The sequence below is a fragment of the Loxodonta africana genome, chromosome 2, assembly GCF_030014295.1.
Source record: "Loxodonta africana isolate mLoxAfr1 chromosome 2, mLoxAfr1.hap2, whole genome shotgun sequence".
Lineage (NCBI taxonomy): Eukaryota > Metazoa > Chordata > Mammalia > Proboscidea > Elephantidae > Loxodonta > Loxodonta africana.
The window spans coordinates 108,951-129,364 of record NC_087343.1 but is presented as its reverse complement, the minus strand read 5'-3'; the positions used below and the strand labels follow the sequence as shown (position 1 = coordinate 129,364).

At 46.0% G+C, this 20,414-nt stretch overlaps 1 protein-coding gene across 1 annotated transcript in view; it reads right to left on the bottom strand.

The window, feature by feature from the left end:
- Positions 1 to 20,414, bottom strand: part of PLEKHG4B (pleckstrin homology and RhoGEF domain containing G4B) — a 61,081-nt gene that overhangs the window by 36,865 nt on the left and 3,802 nt on the right. The window contains 3 exon segments of the mRNA XM_064276083.1: positions 4,971 to 5,094; positions 5,178 to 5,369; positions 5,693 to 6,698. Of these exon segments, the coding sequence (XP_064132153.1) occupies positions 4,971 to 5,094; positions 5,178 to 5,369; positions 5,693 to 6,698 (1,322 nt within the window).

Here is a 20,414-nt window from a genome sequence, read left to right as displayed (position 1 = left end):
GGGTCACCAGTTCTCCATACCTATGTGAGAGTAGTGACCATTGAGGTTCCTTCTGTCTCTGAAGCCAAGGGCTCCCTACTTCTGCTCCAGGTCAGTTCTACTCATCAGTGAAGACAGAGTGATTACTATCAGGTGTAACCTCATTAGTGGTGCCCTCTGGGCCTCCAAGCTGTGGGTGTTAGGGGTACTGCTGTGGTCACCCCCTCCAAACTGCAGATGCACGAAATGGCCCTTCTCCCTCAGCTGCCCACCAAGGGAGCAAAGACTCCAGGAGCTCTCGATCACTTCGTTTCTCTGGTTTTAACATGAGCATGGACTTTAGTTATGATGTGGGGGGACAGGAAGAGAAACGGGCATCTATTTCCCAGGTGGAGGCTGAGAACCACCATGTGGCTCACTGTCTCCAGGGCTAACACAAGACTGCAAAATGCCTTCCAAAAACAGAAACACTGCCTTGTCTGAAAATCCTTTACAAGCTTTGTCTTGATTGCAATTCTGATCAGAAGCTTCCATTCTAAATTTAACAAAAATGATAGGCTAGAGCAACCAGACATACTCACTTTTCAAAAGTTTTCATTTTCTTTGGAACTTCTTTGCTCTAGCTTCCATGACTATTTAATATTCTCATCAAGCCGCACTTCTAGATGCTAATCTTAAAATGGACACATGCAATGATTAGGAGCCAAGGTGGAATTGAGCCATTCAATCTTGGAGAGCTGCAGACCCACTGGTGGCTGTCACGTCCTGGTAGTGGGGGCGGGTCTCCTTGTGTGCCACCAAAGCCAGTGAGAAGTTAGCGCTGGGGGTGACTTTTAAAGAATATGTTGAAAAATGATGTGTCTCCTGGGGGAGGCCAATGTATTGAGGACATGGAATGGTTTCGAGAAACAAAAATTGATGCCTGGAGTGTTGGCCGCGCAGAAGACATGACAAAGAGACAGAAGGAGGACTGTTACAGCAGACGTTGCCTTCCCCTTACCTCCCTGGAAGCCCTCATTTTGGCAGGTCTTTGCTCTGGGGCTTTTTCTGGCTGCTGAGCCTGCCAAACAGCAGCTGGGAGGGTGTGGAGTCCACACTAGGGCTGGGTCCTGGGGCAAAAGTCCCCACCTCCTGAGGCTGGCATCCACCCTGGTCCTGGGTTCCCTGCAGGATCAGGCTCCAGCAGCTGACGGTGATGAGGGTGGATGGTGCTCGTTGGACCCCGCTGGTCCTCCCCTGACAACTCGCCCCCAGTGGTCACCCCTTTACCTCTGACATCACACACCCACTGTTGTGTCTGCATCTCAGAGTCCCAGTAAGGCAATTTCCTCCAAACATGAGGAGCTGTTGTGCAAAGGAGCAAGGTGTTATGGAGGCCAGTTGTGTCTTGCAGCATCACTGGCCATTATCCAGCTATGGGCACATTCTCCTCTATCTGTCTCATCTGCTGGTGGCTTTGCTGAAGGGAGGGCCGAAGAGCGAACAGCCTACCTCTCCTTGGGGCTGCTAGGAGGAGATTTGCTTATTACCATGTTCACATTTGCATCACTCTGTGTGAGCTCCAGGCCAAACCTGCTTTTCTTTTTTGGGTTTCCATCTTCCCTGGCCAGCGGAGCTGGCCAACTAAACCCCTCAGCCACCATGTTCCTGGATTCGGCCCCTGGGTCCTTTCTCTACCTGAGGACGCTATGCCAATCTGCCCTCACATCCTGGGTCTCCCTGCCCCAGTCTGGTCCCTCCATCATCAGTGTTGTCTTCCAGCCCAGGGGACTGCTCCCTTTCCAGCATCTCCTGGTCTCACCCACTCTCAGCTCCCATTCCAGTATGGAATGTGCCTTTGGTTCTGGGCTTTGTATGTGCTATGCCTTCTACCTAGAAAGTCCTTTTCTTCTTGTCTCCTTCAAGAGGCAGACCTGAGCCTGTCTGTGAATAATTCCCCAGCCCCTCCCTGGCCGAGGCTTTGGCTCCTTCCCCAGCACCATGGGCTTGCCTGACGCTGGAATCTATAATTTGGGTCCATATACATGTCTACCTTGAGGTCAGGTACCATATTCCATTCTCCTTTGTATTCTCCAGGTAAGTGTTGGTTGGATACACTGATGGATAAATGGACAAATGAATGGAGGGATGAGTGGAGGACGGATGGGTGGATGGATGGGTGGTTGGTGGATAGTTGGATGGAAGATCGATGGATGGAGGATGGATGAATGGATGGAGGGTAGATGGATGGGTGGATGTATGGAGGATGGATAGTTGATGGATGGATGGATGGATGAATGGAAGGTTGGACAGATGGAGAATGGATGAATGGATGGAGGATGTGTGATAAATGGAGAGTGGATGGATGGAGGATAGATGAATGGGAGACGGATGGATAAAGGAAGGATGAATGGACAGAGGATGTGGGATAGGTGGAGGGTGGATGAACGGAGGATGGATGGAGGATGAGTGGATGGAGGACAGGTGAATGGATGATGGATGGATTTCCACACTGGCCAGGAGTCGGGGGGTTATTCTGAGACTCCATATGTGTCTGTATCTAAGACTTTGATGGTAGTCCCTTTTCAAGGCAAGCTCACAGGCATGCAGTGTTCCTTATCACACAGCTGCAGTAACTGTTATCAAGACACACTGCAGATGCATTTCCTTGGGTGGAACTGGGCTAGACCCTAACAGAGCTGAAGGCAGGTCTCGCATCCCATGAGGGGAGTGGATTTGGCTTCTCAAGGTACAATAGCCCATTAGGATACTGGTGAGACTAGGGCGCTTGCAGGGAAATAATCAGTCAAATCCTGAGGCTTCAGAAGCATTTCTTTCCAGGCACTTTAGGAATTTGTTTCTCAGCAGAGACTCCCTCCAGACTCCAGGGCTGGTGAAGACACCTGCTTTGGTGACATGGTCCTTCTTTGCTGTGGCACAGTGGGAGAAGCACAGGACTAAAGGCCTGGGGTCAAGTCCTGGCTCTGCTGCCCCCAGTCCCCACGGTGAGGTTCTGGAAAAGAATTTAACCCCTTCGTTCTTAGGTATTTCATTTACAAATGGAGGAAACAGAACATAACTCACTGGCTAAGTGAGGTGTGGTGTGTGGAAGGACGCACACTCCTCACAGTCTGTGATAGTACTATGCTTGTTGATAAGGACAGCTTTCTGTCACAGCCCGGGTTAGTTCTGTAGGCTCCCATACAAGGATGCTTTTGGAAAACAGAAAATATTACTATCCTAGAACAGAGTTTACAAGGTACAAAATGATGCAAAGATGAAACTTATTTTCCCAGGGCAGTTTCATTATATTTTGAAATCTGTGCTGATGGACAATTTTGAAATCCCAGGCTCACTTGGGGCAGTAAAACTAGTGTCTGCTGGATAACTGGGAACTATTTTTTTTTTTTTTAAACTCTGGGAAAGGAGTGTGGAGAGAATATCTTTATAGCTGCTCCTCACTTATCAACTATCTCGTTATCTGACATTTTGCATTTACGACAATAGTAAAAAACCTATTTTGTGCATTAACGATGTTAGGTCTGGTAGTAACAAACACCAAGCTTCGAGGTGAGAGTAACACTGGTTGTGATGGTTAAGGTTATATGTCAGCTTGGCTAGGTTATGATTCTGAGTGGTTTGGCAGTTATATAGTGATGTAGTTTGGCAGTTATGTAATGATGTAGTCATCCTTCATTTTGTGATCTGATGTGGTCATTCTCCAGTTTTGCATAATGTTGATTTTTGCATAATGACCTAGTCTTTGGAACTTAACCATGTCGATAAGTGAGGACTGGGCATACTCTTTTTCTGCCTAAATGTTCCCGCATTGATTCCACCTAAACCACCTCAGAAGAAATTTAAATAGAAAGTTGATATGCTGCAAAGAACAAAAGATCAGTGATGTGATGGTGTATCATTTAATATGTCCTCATAGAAGATCGTATCACGTGATGATGTATCATGCAATATGCTCTGACATGATATCACATGATGTGATGATATACCACGTAATATGTCCTCAAACGAGACTCTATCATGTGATGGTGTATCACATACCACAGTACTCCAGACCTTACATAGATCACTCTAAGCCTTTAACACACTTTTGAGATGCTGTTACCACCATGGACCAGCCTAGTGAGACCCATTCCTACCCCCGTCAGCAAGGGCAGAGCCAGGCCTAGACACAGGAAGTCTGACTATGGGCTCCGTCTGTGTCTGATGAACAGAAGGATCCAATGACACCTTTAACCTCCCTTAACCAGCAATCCTGCTTCTGTCCTGGTCCACCGGAACACCCAAAACCACAGCCTGGGAGAAGGTCATCCGTGGCGATGCTGTGTCCCATGCAGGCTGCAGCTGACACACTTTGCCCTCAGGAGACAATGGCGTGCAAGCCTCATCTTGGGGCTGGGATGAGCAGAAACCGCACTAACACTCGCTGGTCCTGCACCACACAGCACGTTTCTCTGTATGGTCTCTTCACATTTTATTCTGAACTCCTGGCTATGTCAGTTCACTTTTTATCCAAGGCTACTTTAAGTCTTTTTTTTAGAATAAAGGAGAGTATAAAGTATAAATTAACAACACTGGATAATGCAGAGCAATGTCCAATTAACGGTCTAATTAAGATGGATGGGACAACTTATGGAGGGAAACCAGAGTAAACTAGGGAGTTGTGAAGAGGGGGAGAAGCCTGGGCTGAGGGACCCCTGCCCCGTGGGAGGCCTGGAGGACAGACAAGTGAGTGCAGCTGCTGCATTTGGGAGGAGCTGGAAGAGGCGGGGGGTGGGGGGGGCTGGAGTGGAGGAGCCTGTTGCCACAGCCGTGGTTCTGAGTCAGAGAGGTTCCTGTGACTACAGACGGGAGACTCCCTGATATTAGAGGACACGTTCACACGGGTTATCCCTGCAGCACACTCCTGATCATATCACTACCCCTGGGAGTATAGGAGCCCCAGACATAGAAGGTCTGAGCTGAAAGCAGCTGGGAGCCAGCTTGGGTCCCACCTGGGAATGCTGTGCAGGTACATCAGGAGGCGGGTCAGCTCAGCACTCGAGGCATGCTCCCTGGCCCAGACAGGGCCTCCCATGCACACCTGCACCACTGCCCGGCCGCTGTGGTCCCGGGTCCCTGTGAGGACAGAGGGGTGTCCTAAGTGTGGGCTAGGCCCAGGGAACAGGGAGGGGGGACCCGTGTGGCACAGTGTGGCTTACCTGGGAGGATCACTGTCCCCAACTGCAGCAGTATGGGGCTGACATCTAGCACCTGGCCAGGTACCCGGAGCTCAGGGTCTCCGGGGCCCTCGGGGCACAGCGGCTTGGGCTGCTGGTTGGAGAAGGTGTTAGGCATTGGTCTCCGAGAGCTGCTGCTATCTGCATTGACGCCGACTGAGGCTAGAGGAACACCTACCAAGGAAAGGCGGGTCAGAGGAGGCCTTTCCCTGTGGTCCGAGATAGCTGCTCAGCTCAGCACTAATGCAAACACAGACACACATGGAAATAACAGGGTCCCATCGAACCTGGAGAGACCTGGCCCATTTCAGGTAGGGAATGTAGGTGGTCACACCTTACAGCACAGGTGCAATCCTGGGAAACACTGGTATTTCAGTTCTGTCAATGTGGAGGTGTATCGACGCAAATATTGTCTCACCAAGTCAAGGTGGACTTGGAGACAGGGCTTCCCGTGAACCTTGTTACCGCAGCATGGGGATGTGATAAGGGGCATTTACCTTCCTCCTCTTGGGGGCTCTCGGGGCTCCGCAGTGCAGCACTGAGACCCGTGGATCCCATCCCTGCAGTCTGGATGTCTGCCGAGTCACCAGACTCCTGTTGGGTCTTGGGTCCTTTGCTGAGGGGGACCCTGAGGGGCTTATCCCACGACCTTGACTTCCTGGGTGCCATCCTTGCCCTGTCTGTGGGCAGGTGACTCTCCTGTGGCTTCTGGCGGGGCACAGAGCCCCTCTGCACCAGGGTGGCACCTGCCCTGGGCCTGCTGCCCTGGTTCAAGCATCTGGGCGTTGGGTCCATGGCGTCATCCAGAAGGGACTCTTCGGAGCTGGAGCCCAGAGGCACGGGGTTGCGAAGGGCCTCCACATACGACTTCCGGAACCAGCGCCCCCTGGGGCCCGGGCTGGGCCCACCTGTGTGGAAGGCCTCGGGGCTGCCCCTTCTGTCCATGGGCCCTGGCCCCACTCCTGGCCCCTCCAAGTCTCCATCCAAGTTCTCATGGGGGGTCGCAGGGTCTCCGTCTGGGCGCCCACTGTGGGGCTGCAGGGTCGGAGCTCCCTGCAGGGAGAGGGTGCCCACCATGGCTGAGGCAGGGGCCTCCCAGGTGTTACAGAGTTGTGGATGCTCAGGCTGGGGGCGGCCCTGCAGGACGAAGGTAGGATCCGTGAAGCTGCCCCATGGGGCACAGTGGATGGCAGTGCTGGTGGTCAGCAGGCAGCTCTGCAGAGGGAAGTTGCCCTGATCAGTGCTCACCTGCTCCAGGAACTCTCCCGTGAAGACCTGGCCATACATGGCCTCAGGGACAGCGATATGCTCCGTCTCCCCCCCTCGCCGGGAGAGGCATGTCAGGACCCGCCTGGCCGTGTGCTGATGCCCGACTGCCACATGCAGGTAGAAGTCATGGGGCCTAAGCCGGACTCTGCAGAGGGTGGCCAGCTGCACCACCACCTTCCCTCAGGCGCACAGTGGCCAGCCGTCCTGGAGGGTTATGAGGCTGGGTTACTGGGCCTATAAGAGAGGACAGGGGAAAATGGAGGTTAGCAGGGGGCAGGGACACCCAGAGCACTCTTGGAGGGCCCCAGCGCCACCCAGCAGATGCAGCCCCAACACTCACACGTCTCCCTGACAGGCGTCGCCCTAGGGCCATCATAATTAAAAAGACGAACCTCAGATTGGAAAAAAGAAACACACATGTTCATTGCCCCTGCCATGGTGCGCCCTAGCAGAGACTGGAGGTCCCGGTGTGCATGGGCAGGCCTTGGTCACCTGCTCGACTCAGGAAGTGAAACCATGCCATCCAGATTCTGTGCTGGGCCCAGGGCAGGAGGGTCAGCCAGCATGCAGAAGGACGCAGCCTACAGCGAAGGGGAGGGGGCACCAGGCAAATAGGGCCCCAGAGCCAAGGGGAGGGGGTGCCAGCCTCTGACACTCACCCAGCACCCCATATGGTACATGGCCTCTGTCGGTTACCAGTCTTCCACCCCCCAAAAACATCAAGTTGGCCAGAGCACCACTCAGCAAGCATAGCCTCAAACGTGACCCCTTAACCCTTTGTGCAAGAAAAGGCACAGACCAGCCTGTTAGGACCGCCTTTGCGTCTGGTGCGAAAGGCAGGTAACTGAAAGCCCAGCTGTACCTGCTAGGAATCAATTATGACCATTTTTCAAGGTTACACACCAACCACTAATGCCAAAAATGAAGAAATTGAAGACTTTTACCAACTTCTGCAGTCTGAAATTGATCAAACATGCAATCAAGATACATTGATAATTACTGGTGATTGGAACAAGAAAGTTGGAAATGAAGAAGGAGTGGTAGTTGGAAAATATGGCTTTAGAGATAGAAGGGATAGTTGGAAAATATGGCCTTAGTGATAGAAAGGATGCTGGAGATCTCATGATAGAATCTGGCAAGACCAATGACTTACTCACTTCAAATACCTTTTTTTCAACGATATAAATGGCAACTATACATGTGGATCTCACTAGATGGAATACACAGGAATCAAATCGACTACATTTGTGGAAAGAGATGATGGAGAAACTCAATATCGTCAGTCAGAACAAGGCTAGGGGCCGACTATGGAACAGACCATCAATTGCTCACATGCATGTTCAAATTGAATCTGAAGAAAATTAAAAGATGCCCATGACAGCCGAAGTACTACCGTGAGCATATCCAACCTGAATTTAGAGACCATCAGAAGAATAGATTTTATGCACTGAACACTAATGACCAAAGACCAGACAAATTGTGGAATGACATCAAGGGCATCATACGTGAAGAAAGCAAAAGGTCATTATAAAGAGAGGAAAGAAAGAAAAGACCAAAGTGGATGTCAGAAGAGACTCAGAAACTTGCTCTTGAACACAGAGCAGTTAAAGCCGAGAGAAAAAATGATGAAGTAAAAGATAGGACTGTGTGGATCGTAACAAATTATGGATAACAATGTAGAAATGGGAATTACAGACACTTAATTGTTCACGAGGAATCATTACATAGACCTATAGGCAATGGTTTGAACAGAACAAGGAGATACCGCATGGTTTAAAGTCAGGAAAGGTGTGTGACAGAGTTATATCCTTTCACCATGTTTATTCAATCTGTATGTTGAGCAAACAATCCGAGAAGCTGGACTATATGCAGAAGAACAGAGGATTGGAATTGGAGGAAGACTCATTAACAACTTGGAATATGCAGATGACACAACCTTGCTTACTGAAAGCAAAGAGGATTTGAAGCACTTACTGATGAAGATCAAAGATCACAGCCTTCATTATTTAATACACCTCACCATAAAGAAAACAAAAATCCTCACAACTGGACCAATAAACAACATCATGATAAACAGAGAAAAGGCTGAAGTTGTCATGGACTTCATTTTATTTGGATCCACAGTCAATGTCCATGGAAACAGCAGTCAAGAAATCAAAGGATGCATTGCACTGGGCAAATCTGCTGCAAAAAGACCTCTTTAAGGTGTTGAAAAGCAAAGATGTCACTTTGAGGACTGACATCATTCAGTCGTCCATTGCGGTGATAAACTTGTTTCTGTTTTCAATGTTGTTGTTGTTGTTAGGTGCTGTTGAGTCAGTTCCGACTCATAGTGACCCTATGCCCATCAGAATGAAACACTGCCCAGTCCTGTGCCATTCTCACAATCATTGTTTGCTATAGCATTCGTTCTCACGATCTGTGGCTCTATAACAAACCATCTCCAAATAGGGGCTTAACACAACTGCTTTATTTTGCTCATGATGTTTTAAGTCAGGAATCTGGGAGTGGCTTGGCCAGTGATTCTTTTTCAGTCAGGAAATTTGGGACCCAAGGCTCATTCTGACGCAGCTCCATCAGTCTCAGTCTGGGCAGCGTGGCTTCCTGGTCTGCCTTATCTCTGTTTCTCTGTGTATCTCTTTTTCTCTATGTCTGTCTGACTCTATGTCTCTCTGTCTCTTTCTCTCATTGGTTCCATCACATCGTTTCTCTCTATGAAGGGTTAGGGTTTGGCAGGGGCCTGTCCCAGATAAGAAGGAAGGTTGGAAGCAGTAGCTCCTTTACGCAGAACTTGGGGGCTCCGAATGCTATTTTATGAGAATGCACATGTTATGAACTCCTGAACTACAGCAAGGTGGCTGCGCGAGAGTATGCACTTCACAGGTTTGAAAAGGAAGCAAATAGAGAAGGAGATGAAGACATTCTTCCAGCCCCAACCTGGGCATTACCCAAGATTTTCATGGCAGTGCACCGAGTCTGGAGGGTCCCCAGGGTGGCAGCAGTGAGACCAGAGGCTGCACACCATCTGGTCATGTTCTGAGCAGCTCCATTTGCAGAGTACAAGGTTCTCTCTCGTTTCAGGTCTCTTCTAGACAGTCCACTAGAGCAGAGCATCTGGTCATATTCCAAGCAGCTCTGCTTGCAGAGCCCAAGGTTCTCTCTCACTTTGGATCTCCTCTAGGTGGTCTACTTGGGCTGTTCACAGTTTCCCAAGGGGCAGAGACCACAGTCTTCTCACTCACAGGTGGCAGACTGTTTACACTTCCCAGAACAGCCCAGGAGCCCGGATTTCACAACACCATTGGCAGATTTTAAATCATAAATGATGAACCGCACCAAGTACTTCCATATTCTGCAAAGCTCAGCATTAACCTCCCACTCAAAAAACCAAGCACAACACAAAAGTAAACTCGCCTGCTCCTTTTGGAAAGCCAGAGGGTTTGGTTGTGGATTATCTGTGCTGACCACAGTGGGCTCCCCTGGGTCCTTGGGGTATCCACACCCTGATGGTTCATGGACCCCTGTCCTCCAGGCCACCCTGGGCAGTGGGACAGCAGCCTACAGAGCCTCTGTCTGGCTGGACCCCTACCACGTGCACTCCAGCAACCATCCATCAGATACAGTGATGCCCACACGTTTGCAGACTGACCAGCTGCCTGCAGGACAGACTGTGTGTGGTCAACCATAGATCCCCTCAGCAAGCCCTCGCTTGAAGCGTGGTGCCCCACTCATGTCCCAGTGGGGCTGAGCACAGACAGTGTTGACCTCAGAGTGTTAAGTTAAGCCTGGATGGGCTGGACAGAAGTTATCCTTTATCTCCACCTTCATAAAGCCCTCTTTTCTGATCCTACTAGCTAGAAAACATTCCTAAAGTTAAGGAAGGGAGAAGAGTGGAATTGCCCTCACACCCCACACACAGCCCTCCGACCACTGTCCATACGCAAACACCTGCACTCTCCCTTTGATTGTTTATAAAAAGGTTAAAAAAAGCTGGTATGAAACAAATTTACAACCCCTTTTGTGGCTTGAAATTAGATCGTAACCACTTCCCCATATTTTTTAAAAGCTCTTTAAAAACCGTCAGTCTTTGCTGTACTGTTAACCACTCCCAAACCTTGACTTCCATTCTTTACTATTATAAATAATACGGCCATGCACAATATTGAGAATGAATCTGGGCTTTTGTTTTAGATCATTTGCTGTGGGCTAACTTCCTGACACAGAGAATGACCACTTAAAGAGTCTTCATCCACATTAAAAACCCGCTTCCTGGGATGTCATTCCAACTTAGGTGACCATAGACAGTGCTTGGATGCACTAGCTCATGGTCCCTCACCACGCTGAAGGTTAATCTTCACGCTATTTATGCTCACTGACAAGCCAAAGGATGTCTTGCCATTTCCTTTGCACTTGACCATCGTCCCCACGGGCTTGGTGAATTGCAGTTTCTCTTCGGTAATTTGGAGCCCTGGTGGCCCAGCGGTTAAGAGTGCGGCTGCTAACCAAGAGGTCAGCAGTTTGACTCCGCCAGCAGCTTCTTGGAAACCCTACGGGGCAGTTCTACTCTTTTGTATAGGGCCGCTATGAGTTGGAATCGACTGGATGGCAACGGGTTTTTGGATTTACCCATTTGGAAAGCAGGTTCCTATTCACCTGTAACTATCTCTCTTTCAGTTTTTATTTAAATTTAACTCACCTGGAATTTAATTTGGGGGGTGGTGGTGGGAAGAATCTACACTGATATTTCCTGAAAAGTGGCCCGAGGCACCAGGATGACCGCAATACTTTCCCGTCAAAACTGTCCTCTCCCTGTGAAGCTTGGGGTCAATTCGTTCCATCCTGAGTTTATGTCTGAGTCTCCAGTTCTGAGGGATCAGGGCAGGTAATCATTAAAAAGAATGACACACACTCTAGATGTTTTATTTTAATTTAAAATACATACACACACTTATCCACCAGTGTAGTAGGGGAAACGGCAGAGGGGCCTTCACCACCTGTTCTCTCCATGGACGCTCTGCCTCGGCCCATCGTAATGGGGGGTGGGGCATGCAGAGAGGCGGCTGTCAGGGTTGTTCCTGCTGTGGACACTTTGCCTAGGCCCATTGTAGTGAGGGGGCAGGCAGAGGGGCTGTCATGGGTTGTTCCCGCCATGGACACTTTGCCTAGGCCCACTGTAGTGAGTGGGCAGGCAGAGGGGCTGTCATGGGTTGTTCCCGCTGTGGACACTTTGCCTAGGCCCACTGTAGTGAGGGGGCAGGCAGAGGGGCTGTCATGGATTGTTCCCGCCATGGACACTTTGCCTAGGCCCACTGTAGTAGGGGGAGGGCAGAGGGGCTGTCATGGGTTGTTCCCGCTGTGGACACTTTGCCTAGGCCCATTGTAGTGAGGGGGCAGGCAGAGGGGCTGTCATGGGTTGTCCCCGCCATGGACACTTTGCCTAGGCCCACTGTAGTAGGGGGAGGGCAGAGGGGCTGTCATGGGTTGTTCCCGCTGTGGACACTTTGCCTAGGCCCATTGTAGTGAGGGGGCAGGCAGAGGGGCTGTCATGGGTTGTCCCCGCCATGGACACTTTGCCTAGGCCCACTGTAGTAGGGGGAGGGCAGAGGGGCTGTCATGGGTTACCGTTCCCTCCGTGGACCCTCTGCCTGGGCCGAAGGGAGCCCTATGGCTCTCGTTGCCCCTTTGCAGTTAATCTGAGTGGCCAGATAACATTCTCTGCACTAAAGTCTCCAGATCACATTTCCGTGTGGGTCCGGGTGGTCCTTACCCTCTTTCTTTTGTAGATTACACCCTGCTGCTTGTCTGCCGGTGTCTCCTGAGTGGGGCGAGAACTGAGAGGCACCAGAGAAGGAATGCAAATACAAAATTCATCTAGACTCCTATTTTTCCCCTCAAAACTAATATGATAGCAATTTTCTTGTGTGTGTGAAAAGTTACCCTCTTTATTTTTGTGCTCATATTTAATTGGTTCGGGTTTCATTAAACTGGATTTAATTAGCTCTTCTTTTCCTAGCTTCTTATGGTGGAAGTTTATATAATTGATTTGAAGTCTTTTTGGCTTAGTGGTTAAGAGCTACGGCTGCTAACCAACAGGTCGGCAGTTCGAATTCATCAGCAGCTCCTGGGAAACCCTATGGGGCAGTTCTACTCTGTCCTATAGGGTCTCTAGGAGTCAGAATTGACTACAAGGCAGCAGGTTCCTGAACACTGGTGCCCTGGTGATAGAGTTCTTGTCTGCCACCTGGAAGGCCCGGGTTTGGTTACCAGTCAACGCAGCTTCAACTTCTACCATGTGACCATCAATTTGTTGTACTGTGGTAGCTTGTGTGTTGCTGTGATACTAGAAGCTTCGCCACCAGTATTTGAAATATCGGCAGGGTCACCCTTAGTGAACAGATTTGTGTTGAGCTTCCACACTATAGACTAGGAAGAAGAACCTGACCGTCTACTTCTGAAAAAATTGGCCAGTGAAGGCCCTATGAATAGCAGCAGAACATTGATATAGTGCTGGAAGAAGAGCCCCTCAGGCTGGAAGGCACTCAGAACATGACCGGGGGAAGAGCTGCCTCTTTAGAGTAGAGTTGAACTTAATGCCGTGGATGGAGTCAAGCTTTCAGGACCTTCATTTGCTGATGCGGTATGACTCAAAATGAGAAGAAACAGCTGCAAACATCCATTAATAATGAGAACTTGGAATGTACGAAGTACGAATCTGGGAAAATTGTAAATCATCAAAAATGAATGGAATGCATAAACATGAATATGCTAGGCATTAGTGAGCTGAAATGGACTGGTATTGTCCTTTTTTATTGTGCTTTAGGTGAACGTTTACAGCTCAAGTTAGTTTCTCATACAAAAATTCATACACATATTGTTCTGTGACCCTAGCTGCTCTCCCTATAATGTGACAGCACTCTCTCCCTTTCCACCCAGGATTTCCTGTGTCCATTCAACCTGCTCCTCCTATCCCTTTCTAGCCTCTCATCACACCTCTGGACAGGAGCTGCCCATTTGGTCTCGTGTATCTACTTGAAATGAGAAGCACACTCTTCATGAGTATCATTTTATGTCTTATAGTCCAGGCTAATCTTTGCCTGAAGAGTTGGCTTTGGGAATGGTTTTAGTTCTGGGTTAACAGAGAGTCCAGGGGCCATGTCTTCTGTGGTTCTCCAGTCTCAGTCAGACCACTAAGTCTGGTCTTTTTATTCAAATTTGAGTTTTGCACCACACTTTTCTCCTGCTCTGTCAGGGACTCTCTGCTGTGCTCCCTGGCAGGGCAGTCATTGGTGGTAGCCAGGCACCATCTAATTCTTCTGATCTCAGGCTGATGGAGTCTCTGGTTTATGTGGCCCTTTTTGTCTCTTGGGCTAATATTTTCCTTGTGTGTTTGGTGTTCTTCATTCTCATTTGCTCCAGGTGGGTTGGACCAACTGATGCATCTTAGATGGCCACTCACTTGCTTTTAAGACCCCAGACACCACTCACCAAAGTGGGATGAAGAACATTTTCTTAGTAAACTTTTTTATGCCACTTGACCTAGATGTCCCCCCAAACCATGGTCCCCAGACCTGCCCCTGCTACTCTGTCCCTTGAAGTATCTGGTTGTATTCAGGAAACTTCGTAGCTTTTGGTTTAGTCCAGTTGTGCTGACTTCTTCTGTATTGTGTGTTGTCCTTCCCTTCACCTAAGATAATTCTTGTCTACAATCTAGTTGGAAACCCTGGTGGCATAGTGGTTAAGAGCTAAGGCTGCTAACCAAAAGGTCAGCAGTTGGAATCCAGCAAGAGCTCCTTGGAAACTCTATGGGGGCAGCTCTACTCTGTCCTATAGGGTCGCTATGAGTTGGAATTGATGGCACTGGGTTTGGTTTGGTTTTTTATCTAGTTAGTGAATTCCCCTCTCCCTCCCTTCCTACCTTCTTAACCATTAAAGAATGCTTTCTTCTGTGTTTAAACCTTTTCTTGAGTTCTTATAATAGTGGTCTCATTCAATATTTGTCCTTTCGCGACTGACTAATTTCACTCAGCATACTGCCTTTCAGATTCTTCCATGTTATGAGATGTTTCACAGATTCATCATTGTTCTTTATTGTGCAGTATTCCATTGTGTGAAAACACCATAATTTGTTTATCCATTCGTCTGCTGATGGGCACCTAGGTTGTTTCCTTCTTTTTGTTATTGTGAACTGTGCTGCAATGAACATGGGTGTACATATATTTATTCCTGTGAAGGTTCTTAATTCCCTAGGATATATTCCAAGGGGTAGGATTGCTGGATCCTGTGGTACTTCTATTTCTAGCTTTTTGAGGAAGCCCTAAATTGATTTCCAAAGTGGTTGTACTATTTTACATTTCAACCAGCAGTATATAAGCGTTCCAGTCTCTCCACAACCTCTCTAAAATTTATTATTTTGTGTTTTTCCGATTAATGCCAGCCTTGCCGCGCTGAGATGGTATCTCATTGCAGTTTTGATTTGTGTTTCTTTAATGGCTAATGGAAACCCTGGTGATGTAGTGGTTAAGTGCTACAAAGAGGTCTGCAGTTCGAATCCGCCAGGTGCTCCTTGGAAACTCCACGGGGCAGTTCTACTCTGTCCTATAGGGTCACTATGAGTCGGAATTGACTCGACAGCAGTGGGTTTGGTTTTTTCGTTTAATCGCTAATGATGGCAAGCGTTTCCTCATGTATCTGTTAGCCACCTGAATGTCTTCTTTGGTGAAGTGCCTGTTCATATCCTTTGCCTGTTTTTTTAAATTGGGTTATTTGTCTTTTTGTTGTTGAAGTTTTGCAGTATCTTGTAGATTTTAGAGATTAAACCCTGATCGGATATGTCGTAGCCAAAAAAATTTTCCCAGTCTTTTCACTCTTTTGGTGAAGTCTTTGGATGAGTATAAGTGTTTGATTTTTAGGAGCTCCCAGTTATCTAGTTTCTCTTCTGGTGTTTGTACATTGTTAGTAATGTTTTGTACTCTGTTTATGCCATGAATTAGGGCTCCTGGCTTTGTCTTTATTTTTTCTTTCATGGTCTGTATCATTTTTGATTTTATATCTAAGTCTTTGATCCATTTCGAGTTAGTTTTTGAGCATGATGTGGGGTATGGGTCTTATTTCATTTTTTTACAGATGGATATCCAGTTATGCGAACAGCATTTGTTAAAGAGACTGTCTTTTCCCATTTAACTGACTTTGGGCCTTCTTCAATTATCAGCTGCTCAGAGGTGGATGAATTTACATCTGGATTCTCAGTTATGTTCCATTGGTCTAGGTATCTGTTGTACCAGTACCAGGCTGTTTTGACTACTGTGGCAGCATAATAGGTTTTAAAATCAGGCCTCCCACTTTGTTCTTCTTCTTCAGCAATGCTTTACTCATCTGGGCCTCTTCCCTTTTCAAATAAACTCAGTGATTTGCTTCTCCATCTCATTAAAAAATGTTGTTGCAATTTGGATCGGGATTGCATTGTATCTGTAGATTGTTTTAGGTAGAATCGACGTTTTCACAATGTTGAGTCTTTTTATCCATGAGCAAGGTATATTTTTCTACTTACATAGGTCTCTTTTGGTTTCTTGCAGTAGCGTCTTGTAGTTTTCTTTGTATAGGTCTTTTACATCTCTGGTAAGATTTATTCCTAAGTATTTTATCTTCTTGGGGGCTATGGTAAATGGTATTGATTTAGTGATTTCATCTTCAAAGTTGTCCTTGTTGGTGTAGAGAAATTCAACTGATTTTTGTATGTTTATCTTGTATCCTGATACTTTGGTGAACTCTTCTATTAGGTCTAGTAGTTTTCTTGTGTATTCTTAAGGGTTTTCTGTGTATAAGATCATATCATCTGCAAATAGGAATACATTTACTTCTTCCTTACTAATCTGGGTGCCCTTTATTTCTTTTTCTTGCCTTATTGCTCTGGCTAGGATCTCTAGCACAACATTGAATAAGAGTGGTGATAAAGGGCATCCTTGTCTCGATCCCATTCTCCAGAAGAATGCTTTCAGGCTCTCTTCATTTAGGATGATGTTGGCTGTTGGCTTTGTATAAATGCCCTTTATTATGTTGAGGGATTTCTCTTCTATTCTTATTTTGCTGAGTGTTTTTATCATGAATGGGTGTTGGATTTTGTCAAATGCCTTTTCTGCATCAACTGATAAGATCATGTGGTTCTTGTCTTTGTTTTATTTATGTGATGGGTTACATTGATTGTTTTTCTAATGTTGAACCATACCTGCATACCTGGCATGAATTCCACTTGAACATGATGATTTTTTTTTTTTTTTGATATGTTGTTGAATTCTTTCAGCTAGGATTTTATTGAGGATTTTTGCATCTATGTTCATGAGGGATATTGGTCTGTACTTTTCTTTAAATTTCAGTTGGGTCTGTTGTGATATTGTCCATCTCATTTCTTATTTGGGTTATTTGCTTCCTCTCCTGTTTTTCTTTTACCAGTTTGGCCACAGGTTTATGAATTTTGTTGATCTTTTCAAAGAATCAGCTTTTTGTCTTGTTAACTCTTTCAATTGTTTTTCTATTCTCTATTTCATTTAATTCTGCTCTAATTGTATTATTTCCTTTCTTCTGGTGCCTGATGTACTCTGCTGCTGCTCTCTTTCTATTTGTTCTCATTGTAGGATTAACGTTTTGATTTTGGCCCTTTCTTCTTTTTGGACATGTGCATTTATTGCTATAAATTGACCTCTGAGCACTGCTTTTGCTGTGTCCCAATGGTTCTGGTAGGACATGTTTTCATTTTCATTTGATTTTGTGAAGTTCTTTACTCTGTCCTTAATTTCTTCTGTAACCCAGTAGTTTTTCAGCAAGATGTTGTTCAGTTTCCATGTATTTGATTTTTTTTCCCTTGCTTTTTCTGTTCTTGATTTCTACTTTTATGGCTTTATGATCGGAAAAGATGCTTTGTAGTATTTTGATGTTTTGGATTCTGTTAAGGCTTGTTTTGTGGGCTAATATGTGGTCTATTCTGGAGAATGTTCCATGAGCATTGGAAAAAAAGGTACACTTGGCTACTGTTGGGTGGAGTATTCTGTATGTGTTTATGAGATCACGTTGGTTGGTTGTGGCATTTAGATCTTCCATGTCTTTATACTGAGCTTCTTTCTGGATGTTCTGTCCTTCCCTGAAAGTTGTGTGTTGAAGTCTCCTACTGTTACTGTGGAGCTATTTCTCTTTTCAGTGTTGTTAGAGTTTGTTTTATGTATTTTGGAACCCAGTCACTGGGTGTGTAAATATTTATTATGGTTATGTCCTCCTGGTGTACTGACCCTTTAATTATTATATAATGTCCTTACTTATTCTTTGTGGTGGATTTTGCTTTAAAGTCTATCTTATCAGAGATTAATTTTGCCACTCCTGGCTTTTTTTGCTTGTTGTTTGCTTGATATGTTTTTTTCCATCCTTTGAGTTTTAGTTTATTTGTGTCTTTAATTCTAAGTTGTGTCTCTTGTAGGCAGCATACAGACGGATCATGTTTTTTTAATATCCATTCTGCCACTCTATCTCTTTACTGGTGTATTTAGTCCATTTACATTCAAAGTAATTATTGATAGGTATGAGTTTAGTGCCGTCATTTCGATGTATTTTTTTTTGTGGGTTGTTGATAGTTTCTTTGTTCCACTTAACTTTCTGTGCTCAGTCATTTTTCTTTAGGTATTTTCTTTTCATCTTTTTCTTTGTTGTTGATTTTGTATTTGCTGAGTTTTTTTCTTGTTTTTTATTTTGATGTGTCGGATCGTTAGTTTCCTTTGTGGTTACCTTAATATTTACCACAATTTTTCCAAGTTTAAACCAATCTTTTATTTCCTTGTATCACCTTGACTTCTTCTCCAAAGATCTACGACTACATTATTTAGCTTCTCTTTTTTGTTTTAACGTTGTCATCTTTTACATTTTGATGTCTCTGTTTCCCTATTTTCATTGTTTTACCTTTGACTTGTTTTCGTGACTTCCCTATCTGGGTTGATATTTGGTTTTTCTGTCCTGTGTTCTAGTCTTGGGCTGTTATCTGATGTTATTGATTTTCTAACTGGAAGACTCCGTTTAGTATTTCTTGTAATTTTGGATTGGTTTTTATAAATTCCATAAATTTCTGTTTATCTGGAAATACCCTAATTTCATGACCATATTTGAGAGACAGTTTTGCTGGATATATAATTCTTGACTGGCAATTTTTTTCCTTCAAGGTTTATATATATCATCCCATTGCCCTCTTGCCTGCATAGTTTCTGCTGAGTAGTCAAAGCTTACCCTTATTGACTGTCCTTTGTAGATGACTTTTCGTTATTCCTAGCTGCTCTTAAAATTCTCTCCTTATCTTTTGTTTTGGAAAGTTTGATTATGTCTTCATGATTTTCTTTTGGGATCTACCCCGTGTGGGGTTCAATGAGCTTCTTGGATAGATATCTTCTCATCTTTCATGATATCAGGGAAGTTTTCTGCCAACAAAGCTTCAATAATTCTTTCTGTATTTTCTGTTATCCCCTTCTCCCTGTTCTGGTACTCAATCACTCATAGGTTATTCCTCTTGATAGATTCCCATATAATTCTTAAGGTTTCTTCATTTTTTTAAATTCTTTTATTGTTTTTCCCTCATGTAAGTTGGTGTCCAGTGCTTTATCTTCAGTCTCACTAATTCAGACTTCCATCACCTCAATTCTACTCCTATGACTCTCTATTAAGTTGTCTAGTTCTGAAACTTTATTGTTAATCTTTTGGATTTCTGTTTCCTGTCTCTCTATGGACTCTTGCAACCTGTTAAGTTTGTCATTATGCTATTGTATAACCTTCTTAAGTTCCTCTGTTGCTTTGTCTGTGTGTCCCTTGGGTTGGTCTGCATTTTGCCTGATCTCCTTCCTGATCTCTTGAAGAGCTCTGTATATTAATCTTTTGAATTCTACCTGTGGTAATTCCAAGAAGTTCTCTTCATCCAGAAGGTTTGTTTCTTAATTTTGGTCCCTTGCTGAAGCCAACATGGTCTGCCTCTTTATGTGATTTGATATTGACTGTTTTCTCTGACCCACCAATAAGTTATTATATTTATGTTTGTTTACTGTGTCCTAGCTTCTTGTTTTGTTTAGATATGCCAAAATAGGCTGGTCTTGTAAGCTAGTTTGATTATTGGCATCTTTGAAGCTCTCACATCCTGTCACCAGGTGGTCTGGCCTGTTACTAGGTATGTGAGCCCAGGAGTCCATTTACTTTTCTTGTGTGGATTCAGCTCAGGTATCCAGGTTGTCGGTCACTGAGTGTGTGGTGCAGGCTCTCACCTACAGTCCTAGACAGGCAGGGGTGATTGGAGCAGGCACAGATATCTGGCTGCAGCAGGGAGTCATATGCTGAGCATGGCAGAGGGCTGCCATCTGCCCCTGCACATCTGGGTGGAAGGCATGTCCCTGTTCCCTAGAGCACATGGGTGGGTGGGTTTTGCAGCCAGGCTACGGGCACCCAATGCTGTTGTCTGTAAGAACTGGAAGGCAGCTCTTATTCTTGGACTCCTGTCACAGATGGGTGGATGGAGTGGGTGGAGCCTTCAGTCCTCAGGCCCCTGATGTGGGTAGGTGAGCACACTGCTCAATGGGCAGGGCTGTGTCAAATGTCATGAATCTGACACTCCCCTTACAGCTGATGCAGTTGAAAACAGGCTTCAGGTATATACTGTGTTGTACTGTGCTAATGAGGGCCTATGCTGTTGAAATGGGCCCATACAGGTCCAGGCAAGAGCGAAAGGCATTGAAAATCCATGGACCCCTTATGTCTGTGCCTAGGCAAAGGGGCTATGCCTGCCCTGAATTCCTGGCTCAGGGAAGGTAGCAGATTATTTTTTCCTGTTTGTTAATTTGTTCCCTCTCCAAAACCGGGAGAATGGCTCAGGGCATATGATGGGTTCTACTTCCGGCCCAGGGGATGCACTGGACCAGGACTGAAGCAGAGAGGGGAGGA